Genomic DNA, 15,125 nt, shown 5'->3' on the forward strand with positions numbered 1-15,125 from the left:
ACTTAATGAAATTCGAAACTTCATTGGAATCCTAGTCCTAAGAAATTAGTCCTTAAAGATTGTATAAATTTACCCAGGTGCACACATCAATTGGAGCTCATAAAAAATACAAAAATATATATATATATATAATTAAAAAAAAAAACTTAAATTTCCTAGTTGTAAACTCTCCATATTATCACAATAAAATTTCTAAACTCTTCACACAAAAAATTCTAATAACAAAAAGGCAAAAATGTAAAATTGATCTTCTAATTTTTACATTTTTTTTTATTTCAGTCCTTTAACTTTGAGTTTTGTCGTTTCAGTCCTCTAACTTTCAATTTTTGTCAATGCAAAACTCTGTTACAACTCAGTTAGTAGCTGCCGTTAGAGCTCCTAAAACAACCTCTCTTTTTTTTTAATTCAAAAAAAGAAAAAAGAAAAAAAGGGAAAACATTAAGGGGAATAGTGACCGAAACAGAGCAACATCCAAAACAAGCAAAACCGAAGAAAGAGAGAGAGAGATCTGAAGAACACCCAACATCCAAAACAAGCAAAACCCAAGAAATTAAACCATGAAATTAAAGTCTCTGATCCATTTTAGTTCAGCTGAGACAGAGAGAGAGATCACGAGATAGAGAGGTCCAAAACTGACCGGAACAGAGCTGGACCTCGCCGTCGGACCTTGCCATTGCTCCTTGCCACAGAAACCTCATAGCCTCATCCTTTCTTTCTGGACCAAGTGCTAGCTGCTCAGATTTTAGGGATTTTAATCCCAAATAGACAACAACTAATCTTTACCTAACAAAAATGATCTAGTAGTCTCTCACGAGTCACGCCTCCTAGTCACGTGCCATTTTGGCGCCCAAATTTCCCCTCAAATTCCAATCACTTTCCTCCTTGCTTGCTCTCATTCACTCTTTCATAAACATCCAGACTGTACAACCAAAAATCATCAATTCCTCAAAGAAAATCCCCAAACCCGTCTATATATATATAGTCTTAGGGCTTTTTTCATTTACGTATCTGAAACACAATGAAGCGACGCATTTCCAAAACTACTCGTAAAGATCCATCACCAATCATCGGAGCAGCTTTACCACAACAACCGCGTCGTCTCCGTGGAGTTCGGAGCTCCGATTTCTGCATTCCAAGTCCAACTTCCCAATCAACCAAAGGTTCTTCTCCTAAATCATTCATTTTTCTATTTCTTTTTTTTCTTCGTGTAATTGGTTCAAATTTGTTCCAGTTGAGATTAATTAACAAGTTCTAAGTTTCAATTAGGAAAGTTTTTTAGCACGGAAAATGGATTTATATATAAATAGGGTTTAGAAATTTCATAGAGAAAAATTAGGAAACTAGTGTAGAATGAGGTGCACTAAGAAACAAAGACAAAAATGCGTATCACTAACTGGCCCATTTCATGTTCTTGCTTGCATTGATATTGATGCATGGCTTAAATGACTCACCAAAATGAAGATTGTTGTTGTTCATGCCCTAGAATACTAGTTTAAATAAATAAATAAAAAAGGTGTATCCCGAGGTAGATTCCTAAACTTGAAACTGTGACTTGTCGATTTTGGTGGAAAGCATGTATGCACCAAGGCTTGACTTTTATGCCTGAAAAAATCTAGTACCACACCCTTTTGTGCTAGAACTTTGCCATAATTCTAATGTAGCAGGATGTGAGTAGTGAAAAAGTGATGGATCCATATGAAAGTGATAGATAATCAATCACAGTCTTAGAATTACTCTTTGTGCCTTGAATACTTATGCATAGTATTATTTTCATATTAGTTATTGAAATGCATTCTCTTACGCTAATCAACAGATTTGACATGGGCTCTTTGGCATATACATCATGATTCTTTTTTTGGATTTTATTTCTTGTATGAATTTTTATGGATGTGTTATAGTTATCCCTTGTACAATTTATTTGTTTGAATGTTATTAGGCAAATGCTTGGGCCTATTTCTCTAATTTTTTTCCACTGCTCTTACCATTATGCACTATGGCATACTGCTTCACGACAAAATCATTTAAATTAAATTGTTGTTTCCTACTAATTTGTTTCATTTTTCATTTCCATGTAGATATCAGCTGCAGGAAAAGAGTAAAGCTTACAGATCTTGTTGTCAATATTCCCTTAAGTTGCAGAAGAAATGCTTCTTCTACTCCATTGGAAGGAAGACTGAGTTCGAGATGTAAGTTTCTACCGCTGCCCATACATTGCTTTGCTTTTCTGGAGCTGCATATTCCTTGGGTTCTTGGTATAACTTGTTGTTTTCCTTTTCTTGAAGTAAAAATGTTGTTTCTCTTTGTGCTAAATGTTTAAATATATACAGGCTCTATTTTCATAATTCTGTTGTATTTCTAGTGGTACCAATCAAAAGTAATTGGAACTCGTGTTTTGAAAATATTAACCATTCCATTTGAATGTGACATGCAGCCGATGACCCCAAAACTTCCGAATTTGCATTTTTTAAGAAATTGAAGGAAAATGCAGGCCACAAATACCAATCCCATACATTACATAAAGAAGAAAACCAGTCAAAGAAGTTCAAAATTAGTGACTGTTCTGGAGGTAAATTTTCAGAAATGCATCTCAACTGCAATTTGGGTTTATTCGTTTTTTTATTTTTTATTTATTTTTTATCCCATTCTTAAAGGCACTTGTCTGGACATGATTATTTACTTGCTTTCTCTGTACTATGCAGGAATCCCAAACTGTGTCAAATTTAGCTGTAAGGACTTCAATTCCTCATTGCTTGCTTCACACCTAGTAACTTTAGCTCACACCTGTCACCTCTTGGTGGGGCATCAAAGAAATCAGGTGTGTGCTGTAAAGTGGTATGCTTCTGATTGGTGTTTCTTTCTTGTTTATTCTATCAATAAAAAGGGAAGAAAATTATGACAACAAATTATTGCTCCTAATTTTTGAATAATGTTACAGTAATCTTCCTTGTAAATAAATGGAGATTGTTCTCTCTTATTTGAACGTGAAATCTAAACTTTACACCCTTGTTGTGATTTTATTATAACCTCTTAGTGTGGTGTGAAATAGCTCCTCTTTTGATGTCCAAAATGCACTGGCTTATCGTTTCTAACATCTTTAAAAATGGCAGATATAAATGCAGTTATACTGACTTATAAACTGAAAAAAAAAAAAAAAAAAAAAAAAGGTTATATTGTACTGTCCTGAGACCACTTTTAGGGAAATCACTTGGTATTCTGAAACCCTAGCAAAAATATTAAAATAATGCTAATGCTTTGTAGGAGTTGAATGCTGCTTCCTTCATTGTTGACCACTTGCTTCTTGGTAGTTGATTCCTGGTGATTCATATCTATTGCTGTCCATGCACTATGACAATTATGGGGGGCTATTTGACATGGATAGAATTAGAAAGCCATCTAGGAATGCTATTTTAGTAGGCTTGGGTTAGACGAATTTGTGATTTTAGTATTTTAAAAGGTGAGAGAACACTATTAGGCTTCAACATTCTTAAGTAAAATATTCACCACCGCTTTATAGTGTTCTGCTTCATAATCTAATGTTACATGATTCGTAGTATCTTTAATCATGATTTTTTGTACATTGTCATAATATCCTCATTAATGTTCTCATTTTGTAAATGACGATGCCAAATTAGAACCACTAATAAACTTGCTCAGTTTGCAATATATCCCGTGGATTTGGAATCCGGAACTTTGAAATGATATTTTGACTTTTTTATTGGTTGGCAGAGGGAAATTCACCGGAAGCTTATACAACCTCAGCAGGTATATGCTGCCTGCATACATGAAAATATTGAGAAATATAGCAATGTGTTGAATACTGGGGTTATGTATGCTTTATTTGTTAGCTAATATCATGGAAGGAAAGGATGAAAAAAATATAGATTTTTTCAACTTATTAAGCTTTTTTTTTTTAAATTCCAAAATTTATTTTATCCTTGGCAATCCCATGGAGTTCTATTGCTTGTTTAAGGTAGATTATAACAATCTTTTTCCACTTCCAAATCTCACAACTAGAGATGCTGGTGCAATGCTTTGCTGTATAGTCTTAAATGCTTGCGAGTCTTTATTTTTAGGGGGCTAGCATGGGCATGGAGAAATCTTTTCTAAAAAGAGACATAAATTACGCAAATGGGTTGTAGAGACATCATATCCTCATATTGAAGAACTCTGTTCCAAGGGGTTAGACACATGACCATTTAATAAGTTTTCTCATTTTATTTTAGCCTCATTTCATGGACTTGTAGAAATTTTCTCAGGTATGATTTTGTTTCTTTGCTTCTCAGTCGCCTGTTCCCTGAGAGCAACAAAAAAAGCGTATGTTCCTTTTGCTTTCCATATGGATGTCACTTCTTCTGTTGGTGTTGGTGTTGGCGTTAGTGTTGGGTGTGGGTGTTGGTGTTGGTGATTAAGCTGAATAATTATTTCTCTGGCAGGGTTTTAAGAAATCAAAATCAAGGGAAGTTGATATTGATACCAAATCTCAATTTCTCACTTCTTTGGAATTGCATAGTCAGCTCAAAAAATTAAGTCATATGCCTGTGAAGAACTATATGGAACTTGACCATGTTTCACACTTGGATGATGGTCCTTCGTCTTGTTGGTTGAATAGATCACCAGAGTGGGTTCTCTCAAATTTTTACACTCCCCCAATCGATGCCAGTATAGCATGTCTCGAGTATGAAATGAGAGAAACCGATTATGAAGTAGGAGGAAGAAGTCCAGTTCTATGCACTCAGTGTGATTCCACTTATGGCTTTCAATCTAAAAGATATGGATCTCTTGCATATAATCATCTCAAAGAACTGGATGACTTACATTATCCAAAAAAATGTTTGATTAAAAGTGGGTCAAATCCTCTTCTTCTGGGTTGGGACTTTGGCAGGAGTACAGAGGAAAGAAACTCTTCTAATACTTGTCAAAATACAGAGCTGAGTGTGTATTCACCTTCATCAAGTTCCTTGGGTGATTATCATCAGCACATTCTGGATGATAGGATAGGCACAAAAGAGTTGAGTGAATCATCCTTCCTGTCAACATATTCTCCAAAAGTTATTTCATTCCCATGGTCCTATTCGGCCAACTATAATGACCTTGATTTTGGAAAACAAGTTAAAGACAAGGAAGATATAAATGCTGACTTTAACCATTTTCCTCTAGCTCTAACACTTGCACCAGACTATCTTACTCTGGCTGAAGATCCCAAGAATGACACTAAATGCAAAGATAGCAGCATCTTCTTTTCTCCTCATAATCTCAATATAATGAGCAAGGTTTTTGGTGAGAGATATTATCATACTGGTTTTGAAGGTGTCCTCCTTTCCTCTGGACTTGATTTTGATTTAGAATGGGATTGCCCATCATTAAGTGGTTCCTCAAGGAGGCATCATCCACCTGTCAATCATGCTTTTCAGTCTCCCAGAAATGAAGGAACGTATTCATGCTTTTTAGTCAAAGACAAGAGTGAAGGTTTCCTAGATGGTTCAAGCTATAGAGGAACCCTGAGTCATGTCAATGATATTGTTAACATCCAAGACTTGTCATCATTTTATTTCCAAATGCCGCTAGAAAAAGACAGGTCATGCCCTTTGCTGCTCGATAAATCAAGCTGGGATGGAACTTGAGGACAAATTTATTATGATGATAGTAAAGATACTTCCAAGCATTTTGGACATGCTCTTCATGCTTTCAATATACTTAGTTGTAGCTGCACATTATTGTTAATGTAGCTACTTTGTTTACTGGAATTTTCCAATGTTTTAAAGATTTTAAGTATACGGGTCTAGTAAGAGATTACTTGTGAATTTGACACTGCCTTGTCTATTGTCATATGTTGGGGGCAAGTTCAATCTCTCTTGTCATCTCTCAAAAGTTGTTTCTTGAGCCACACCCTGGCACAAGAAGCTACACTTGCCACACAATCTCAAAGAGTCCCACCCCTTAAATTGCAGTGACGTGGCAGTTTGTACACTGTTAAATAAAATCTGTACTGTGAGATGGACAAGACTAGGTATGAAGAGGATATCAAAGAGGGTGGTGAAGCTTTTGAAGTAACCTTTAGAATCTTAACTTAGGGGGCAGGTGGACTATAGCTCACATTTTTTTTTCTTTGAACTACCAAGAAAAGATAAAAAAAAAAAGTTATAAAACATGCTCACAATGGTTTACAAAAGTTCCTGATGCATGTTTAGTCATATAGTTACAAAAAAGGAAGCCCTCTACTCTCTTGAAGTCCATGTCTGCTATTATTAGTGCTAAGCCAGTCCATGGGGTTGTGTGTAGTCTAGTCTACTATTGCTTTGGCATGCTTCTTGTTTGCTAGGATTACTACTCTATCAAATCCCCGGCTTCTAGCTTGGTTATAGAGCTTCTCTGACAGCAGCCAGTTTGGCATTTATTTGTTGGAGATCTGAGAGTATAGCGATAGTACACATGGTTTTTGTTATGTGAAGTTTAAGCTACCAACTAATGTCAGAATAAAACTGTTTAAAACTTCAATTTTATACTCCTACAAAATGTTTGCAGTTTAGAAGGGTTAACTAATCTTCACAATAGCAACACAGGGTTTGAGTTGATTTAGTGCACAAGGATGATATTGCATAAGAAGCTGCTCTCTCTAGACCTCTACCTTGAAAAATTATATTGTTTTAAGATGTATGCAACAAGCTTCTCACAGTCTATGGTTTGTTCATGTTTGGGATCTTGTGTTGATTCACCATGTGTCCAAATTCGATTAGAAATGGGCTCACCGGCAGCTCTATAACAAAAATGAATTGACACCTTGGTTTTTCTGGTTTGTCCTTTGCAGTACCACTAAAATTAAGCCGCTAAAAACGAAGTCAATACCACAAAATAAATAAATACAGAAGACAATTGCATGGTTTATATGGACTTAGACTACGACCCTAATAATAATAATATACTATAAATTTAAAAGTAACATTATTATGATTCCCTAACTATCAACAAACCCTAATACTTGAGTGTGGAAACTGGGAAATCTAATGGTGAATCCGGTAGCCTCAACAACCAAGAAAGCTAGCGTTAAGGCTTGTGAGAATTGTGTGAAGGGAGTTTGTAAAGCAAGAAAGTGACATGGGTTGTGGGTATTTAGTCCCTACGAGGTAAGTAGCTCATAAACCCAATGATAACACGTTTGAAAACTCGTGAGGACCTACTCAAGTTTGGGCTAGACAATGGTCAAGATAAGAAAATTCCAACTCCAAGTAGACCAAGCCTAAAGAAAGAGGGTGGCAAGAACAAAGAGTCCACTGACATGATAGAAGGTGGCGGAGATGATGGGTTTGTTAATGGAAATGAAAATGCGGTGATTTTTTTTTTTGGAATTTTTGCATAAAAAAGTGGGAGAGGCCTCTGAAATTTGGTAAGGGAGACCGGTCCTAAAGGCTAAAAGCACATAATAGAAATTTGGTTTGCCTAAAAATTCAATTGCCCAATTCCATATGCTTAAAAAACTAGTAATTGCGTCAATTACATTTGCGGTTCGAACAACATAATAGATCAAATAAAACAGTGTCCCAATCAGAAATCCTACAACACACTTGCAGTTCGAACAATATAATGGGCGGTGCACTGGTGCCCATGCTAAGGCTTGTTATAAGAACTTTCAGTGTACTCATACTAAACTCATTGCCATGCCTCTATTTTTTATTTTTGAAATTCACAATTTTTCATTCATCCCAATTTAATGTTTATACATTTATCTGATGAATTTTCTGCTTTTGACAATCATGAAAATAGTAAGAAGTGAGATGAGACCTAACACAAGAAAATGAACACCTAAATAATATTGAAGTCATTATTAAGTATGGGTATGTTGCAATCATTGTTCAGGAAATTATTCATTCTATGGCCAAGAAGAAAGGAAGAGGGGGGGGGGGGGGGGTAATGGCAATCAAGTTGGACCTTGAAAAGGCTTACGACCGTCTTGAGTGGAGCTTCATTAGAGACACTCTTATGACCGACTCGCCTTATATTTTCATCCTTTGCATGGAGGTTTTGGGAGCTCTTATTGAGGATAAATGCCATGAGAAGCTTTGGAACCCGGTTAAATCATCTCAGGGAGGCCCCGCCTTTTCACACTTATTTTTTGCGGACGACTTTATGCTCTTTGCTAAGGCTGACCGGAAAAATTGTGTTGCAATAAGAGAGGTTCTTGACTCCTTTTGTACCTTATCAGGGCAAAAAATTAGCGAGGAGAAATCTCGGGTCTATTTTTCTCCAAATGTAGATCAGAACATGAGGGAAGAGCTTTGTGAGGTGTTGGGTTTCCGGTCCACCCCCTCCCTCGGAAAGTACTTGGGTTTTCCCATTGAACACAAGGGTACCCCTCAAGATTTTAGTTTTCTAATTGATCGCATTTAGAGCAAACTAGCTGGTTAGAAGGCAAACTTGCTATCTTTTGCGGGCAGAGTTGTTTTGACCAAAACAGTGACCTCTACCATTCCTAATTACACGATGCAATGTGTGGCCTTTCCTCCTAAAATTCTTGAAGGTGTGGACAGATTGAATAGAAACTTTTTGTGAGGCTTATCGGATAGGAAGAAAAAGCTTCACCTTATAAGATGGTAGAAAGTCACGAGAGAAAGGAGGCTGGAGGCCTAAGTATTCAAGCAGCTAAACCAAAGAATGATGCATTGTTGGCTAAGCTATATTGGAGGTTCAAAACTAAAAAAATCTTCTTTATGGGTTCGTGTCCTATCCCATAAATACCGAGGATTGAGGAGAAGAACCACCAATCTTCTCAAACCCACTTCCTGCTCTTCCACCTGGTCTGGTATCAAAAAGGGAGAAATCATTGTTAGTAAGGGTGCTAAGTGGGTAGCTGGGAAAGACAGTGAACTATCGCTTTGGTTTGACAAATGGCTGAGCATGGGTACCCTTAGAAGCCGCATCCATGGCCCGCTTAATAGAGGAGAGGAAGAATTCAGATTGAAGGATATAGCTAGCTTCCATGGATGGAATTTGGATGGGATCTCCGTCTCCTTCCCTAAGGATATTCTTATGGACATGAAAGCCACTCCTATTCCCTATTCTAAGTCAAGAGAGGATAGTTTATCATGGAGCTTATCTCCCAGCGGTGAATTCCAAATTAAGGATGCATATCGGTTAGCCAATGCCTGTGATAATTATCCAATGGATCGTCCATTCAATGGAGTGTGGGTGTGAAAAATTCCAAGTATTCCTAAAATCGAGTGCTTCCTTTGGCAATGTTGTCATAAAAGTATTCCAGTGTGGCCTCCTTGCCGAAAGAGGTATGAATATCTCTCTGTTGTGCCCCCTATGTAATTTAGCCCTTGAGACGGTCAGCCATGCTCTTAGGGACTGCTCAAAGGTACAAATTTTCTAGAATTATTTCTCTCCCCCGTTTTCTAGTTCTAGTTTTTATGGCACCCATTTTCTGGACTAGTTGAGGATAAATTGTAAGTCTAAGGAGCAGTGTGGTGTTTATGAGATAGATTGGGCCATTGTTTTCCCCGTAGCTGTCTGGTGTTTATTGTTGCATCGGAACAGTGTTGTTTTTGGGAAACCAAACATTTGCAAAGACTTAAAGGCTGAGACCTTAGCCAAACCTACTGAGATGGCCTACCTGGGCATCACCGAGAAGTATAATCAAACAAAAACAAAGATTCAAGTTAGGTGGCTGCCTCCACCCCTCAATTGGTTTAAGTTAAATTCTGATGGTTCGTCCATAGGCAATCCCGGCCTGGCTGGAGGAGGTGGTTTGCTTAGAAATGAAGATAAAGGATATGCAAGAGCTATAGGTTGTGCCACTAGTGTTGCAGCTGAATTATGGGCTTTAAGAGATGGAATTCGCCTATGTATCTCCCTTAAAATCCCAGCGGTGGTTTTTGAGCTTGATGCAAAGTTGGTTGTTGATCTTCTGAAGAAAGACTTGGAGAAAACTAATGGCATTGATGTGCTGGTAGCTAATTGCAGAGAAGAGCTTAAACAAATTCCTTTGGTACGAATCCAACATTGCTATAGGGAGGCAAATACGTGTGCTGATGCTCTAGTGCGTAGGGGAGCGATTATGGCTCAAGATTTTACTATTTTTATGGAACCCCCATCTGATGTTGTTTTTTTGCTTAGCTTAGATTCTGCTGGAACTTTGTATGATCGTTTTGTTTCCTCTGTTGCAGAGGGCTTTTAGTTGTTAATGCAATATCCTCTTTACCTAAAAAAAAAAAAGTTCTTTTCTTTTCTTTTTCCTTCTTCTTTTTTGGGCACGAAGTCTCACTACACTCCCAGATCTTTTGATAATTGCCGTATGTATAAACCTCATAGTTTTGATAAATGAAAATTTGTGAAATTTAAATTAAAATACCAAAAAAAACCCCCCTTGAGAATGCATGTAACATGTGTGATGAGGTTAGTATTAAGTATATTTTATATTATTCCAATTGAAATATATTTGAAAATTATCCTTAAAGACTGAAATCATTACGAAAAACTATATTAATAGTAAACCCTTGTGTCAATATTCAAGTGGTGAGTTAATTGTTCTAAACTTGAAGGCTATAGGTTCAATTCATTATACTATTTTTCCATAGGGTTTTAGGAATATCTCATGAGAATGAAGTGAAATAGTCAGATAAAAAAATAGGTCACCAGTTCCTTAATAAAAAATAAAAATAAAAATAAAAAACAATAATTATAATATAAAGGATAGCTAGCTAGTAGGAGGCATGAGCTCTGCTCGTGACCCACTCCTCATTCGGAGAAAGTATTTGGTATCAAATAATATTATGTCAACAATATCAAAATCCAATAATAGCTCTATTATATATTTGCTATCAACGAGAAGATAGGTAATGTAATTTGACTCTTTCTTTTTTTATTAATGTTTCGAATAGCTCCTATATATACCATGAATTACATTATCAACAATACAATGTTTTGACAATAACATATGTTGTGTTAAACCCGCCCACATCATAAATTACCCCTATAATGATAGGTAATTTATGATACTATAAACAGAGTAAGATTCCATGGTTTCATCTTTAATTTATTAAGGAATACCTTATTAAATGGGTTAAAATAAAATTATAGAATTTAAAGTAGAGAATATGATGATAAGGTTAAAATTGTTAAAATAAGAAGATTAAAAAGAAATCTCAAGTGCTGCAAAGTAGGAGAAAAAAAGGGATGATAGATGTTTTTTTAAAAAAGAATAATACCAAACATAATTACAATAAGTTTATTTTGGAGAGATAAACATCTTAGGGAGACTACTTGAATAATTAATATAACATATAAGACACACTTTAACCCAAAATGCCTAAGCCCAAATAAGTATGTGCTTATTATATTATATTAAGCACTCATTTTTCTCATCATTATTCAATGTGAGACTTTACTCACACTTGTATACCCAACAATCCCCCCCTCATGTGTGAGTCTCTACCTCTCTGTAGGCTTCAAGACCTCTCCATGGGTCATGAAAAAGTCCTACTCGCTCCCCCTTACCTAATGAGCTTTTTCGTTCACTAGTGCATCATCCATGGGCCTTCATGTGTCAACGCCACATGTTTTTTATCCTTCATAGGAACCTCGCACCTTATTGTTGTGTAGCACAATTGGAAATAATACTCATTTGTTGGGTTTTTTTAAAGATCGTTTGTGTGGTCTTTATGAGCTTGCTTGGTGCAATATACCCGGCCTAGTCCATTTGCGAAAGGACTTCAAGTACACACACCTCGTTCCCACTCTAAATTAGGATCAAGGTTGTAAAAGCATAGGGAAGGGTTTTTTGTATAGGCTCAATCAAATAAGTCTCTCTTTAAATAGTTTGCTTAGTATTAGGTCAAGAAGTAACATTAGAGAAATCAAGCTTGAGAAGACTCACTCGAGCGAAATTCTTACAGGCAAACCCTCACTTGACATTCTTTTGACCCAATTGTAAACAAGTTTGCTCAATTGTGATTTCAATAAGAAGTTAACTATATTTGCTAGTCTTTGATCTCTTTGATGCTCTAGGTATGGGATCTAGTTTCTTTTTGTAAAAATAGAGGTCCATGTCCGTGGCTGGTTGTTTCAGCTGGGCTATTAAAGATTATAAAGTTATAATTTACAACTATTTTGTGTTGACTTTAATTTCGTGCCAAATTTGATTGTAATTTTACTCAATCTTTTGTACCCTGTATTTTTTGTGGGATTTATTTGTAAGGGTTGTGTGTGAGAGAGAGAGTGTGAAGACTCAAGGCATTTATTAAAGACAAAAGGAGTTTTCGCGGGTAACTCGCGACTAGCCATCCCACGAAGTGATGCATGTATCCAGCACATAACTGGAATGTGAAGGGTCATGACAGATGGTGACAGCTGGTTTTCGCGAGTGTCTCGCGGGTAAGGCCTTCCCGCGAGATACCTGCGAAACAGTCTGTTTTGCTATTTTATTCTATCTGCTCCACTACATCCTCATACACACTATATATACCATCATTAACCACATATTGCGTAGAGAGCTTTTCAAAGAGAAAACCCTAGCCTCAAACCCTTGAGAGTGTGAGATTGTTATACCCACAATTCTCTACACCATCCATTGTGGTTTTCCTCTACTCCTACCTCTCTATTTCCAAATTCTTGAGAGGTTGATAGCCCAAATACTTACCACACCCATACTGAGTGTCTAGTGAGGTTTTGGTGCTGCTAGGAAGTATTGGAAGAAGCCAACTTTGGTGGATGCAGTCGGGCGCATTGCGGGATCCGGAAAGCTAGACAAGACATGGTTCCGAGAAGCCTTGTTGGAGTAGGAGCTTGGAGGGCTTAGGTGCACTGGGTAGACTAGGCTTGGAGGGTTTCATGCTATTCGTATATTCTAACTTATTGTCTAGTGGATTGATTTACCACTTGGAGGGCGGCAGAGAGGTTTTTCGTCGAGTTCTTCGGTTTCCTCTTTGATAACATATCGACGTGTTATCTTCTGTTTGCATCTCTCTTCCCTACTCTTTTAGCTTTCATTTTACTGTTATGATTTGTTGAATATGGCTTAGAGTAGTTGTTTTGTTTGTTCGCTCGCATTTACTCTATTCCGCACTTAGTTTAAGTTAGAGTAAAATCAATCGAGCCATAATTTATTAATTTGGGGTCTAAATAGCTCTTGTGTTTTTAACACAAATCCGAGTGTTCAAAGATTCTTTGACAACAACTTTATTGGCTTTCTATGAAGGATTGTTGAAGATTCTAGCTTTGGGGTTTCTCTCTGTCAGTATTCTTAGAAGCAACAAAGAGGTGGCAGAGTTACCTAATAGAGAGACGATGGTGAAGGACATTCAGCAGTTTACAATTTTTTGGGATTGACAGGTAGACGCACTTTTTGGCAAAGCCTTGATCTCTAGTAACCATTGCCCCTAAGTCTTTATGAACATTAGCTTGGATAATAGACATAACTCCTAATCTTGTAATCTTTTCTTCTTCCGCTGTTTTGGTTCCTTTGTTTCAATGTACCAAAAAAAGAAAGGCAAAAAAATTTATTGTCTTTTCCTATGTTTCCATTTAAAATTGTGCTTCTGGTTTGTCCTCATTTTAGAAGTCCATAAGCGCAAGCTGATTAGTTAAGGCATGACAGATTGACAGGTAATTTAAAATGAATAAACTATAATTCTAGTTCTTATATTTTTCCTTCTTGTCTCGTTTACATATATTTTGATTTTCTTTAATTTAAAGTATGAAAATGGGGTTTTACTTGTTTGGAACTATTAAATTGGCTTTCTTGTTTCTTCTTGGCATCTAGAAATCTAGTTTGATTAGATCTGTCCGTTAGAATTGATTTCATTCAGCCTTACTCGATTCAGGCATGAATCAAGAGCTGGCGGAAGGGTATCAGTGGCAATTTATAAAACCTAAATGTACTTCTCACTGATGCAAGTCTCTATTTTATGGTCTATTTGGACTTGTAGGAACATGGCAACAATGAAGGGAGATCCTTTCCCTACCACTAATGTGGTAATTTATAGTAAAAGTTTGATTTCTGTGTGCAAGGTAGCTAACAGTTCAGAATAAAGGAAAGCCTCAACAGCAGAAAAATAAGTCCAAACCTGTGTAGGATTCTTAGAAGTAACAAAGACATGTAGAGCTGATGAAGGACATTCAGCAATTTATAAATGTTTGGATTCGGATAGGTAGACAGATCTCTTCTGGCAGAGCCTCAATCTCTAGCAACCATTGCTCCTAACTTCTTTATGAACATTAGCTTGGATAGCAGACAGTGGACTCCTAACCTTGTACTCTTTTATTCTAGTGTTGTTTCTTGTTCCTTTTTATCAATATACCCAAAAAAAAAAGTGTAATCATATGAATTGAGTGCTTTTGATGGAGAAAAAATCCGACTTACATAAACTATATTGCACAATGAAAATTAGTTGTCATGTTCAAATTGGTATTAAAATTTAAAAAAAAAAAAAAAAAAAAAATCAAGCTGTTTGGAGAGAGCTAGTCCCATGTAGCAACTAGCAGTTAGTCCCATGTATCCTTTAGAACTTTGCTCCCAGCTGTCATTTTAGTCCCTCAAGGTTGTCTTCCTCTTTTTTTCTTTTTTCTCTTTTCTTCTTTTTAGATTCTTATGTAGTTGAATAACTTTCTGTCGTTGTTTACACTTTACACACTTTGTACCCCTACTTTGTTTAAATAATTGAGTTGTTGACTTTACTGGAAACACTATGCTAATATTAACAACTGAATGCTTGGCTCTAACATGATCATGATTATCGGGATCAATGAAAATATTCATTAAAATCATGTAGAAATACTAGATTATCTTGGTCTTTATCATTCAGGGTTCTTATTGAGAAAACTCTCATAGAAGTTAGTGACAATAGTTTGTGGATGCATGATTTACTACAAAAAATGAGCAAAAACATAATATATCAAGAGTGCGCTATAAGAACCTAGAAAGCATAGTTTACTGTTGTTTGAGGACATTAACAAAATTCTTACAAAAAAATATGGTAAGATGTTATTTTGAAAACTTGAGCACATGCCCTTTTATATTATTCAATAGACTTGGAATGATTTTGGTAATCCTACACTTTGCAACCCGCCAATCCCTTTTGTTCATGATTATGAACATAAGCAGTTCAAGGATAGTCTTAAAGCTGCTTGAACCA

At 36.4% G+C, this 15,125-nt stretch overlaps 2 protein-coding genes across 6 annotated transcripts in view; both read left to right on the forward strand.

Moving 5' to 3' along the window:
* LOC142619924 (uncharacterized) overlaps nt 1-15,125 on the forward strand; it is a 100,701-nt gene that overhangs the window by 26,101 nt on the left and 59,475 nt on the right. The window lies entirely within an intron of this gene.
* On the forward strand, nt 401-5,807 carry LOC142619925 (uncharacterized). Of its 3 annotated transcripts, none has more exons than XM_075793312.1 (6): nt 402-1,160; nt 2,076-2,252; nt 2,432-2,566; nt 2,700-2,815; nt 3,727-3,762; nt 4,434-5,807. In XM_075793312.1, the coding sequence occupies exons 1-6, from the start codon at nt 1,019-1,021 to the stop codon at nt 5,619-5,621; spliced, it is 1,794 nt and encodes a 597-aa protein (XP_075649427.1). In that variant the 5' UTR covers nt 402-1,018; the 3' UTR covers nt 5,622-5,807. The 3 variants fall into 3 exon arrangements, with proteins under 3 accessions (XP_075649428.1, XP_075649427.1, XP_075649429.1); XM_075793314.1 differs by having other exon boundaries at nt 412-1,160; nt 2,076-2,186; XM_075793313.1 differs by lacking the exon at nt 3,727-3,762 and having other exon boundaries at nt 401-1,160.

The sequence above is a fragment of the Castanea sativa genome, chromosome 12 (genome assembly GCF_040712315.1).
Source record: "Castanea sativa cultivar Marrone di Chiusa Pesio chromosome 12, ASM4071231v1".
Classification (NCBI taxonomy): Eukaryota; Viridiplantae; Streptophyta; class Magnoliopsida; order Fagales; family Fagaceae; genus Castanea; species Castanea sativa.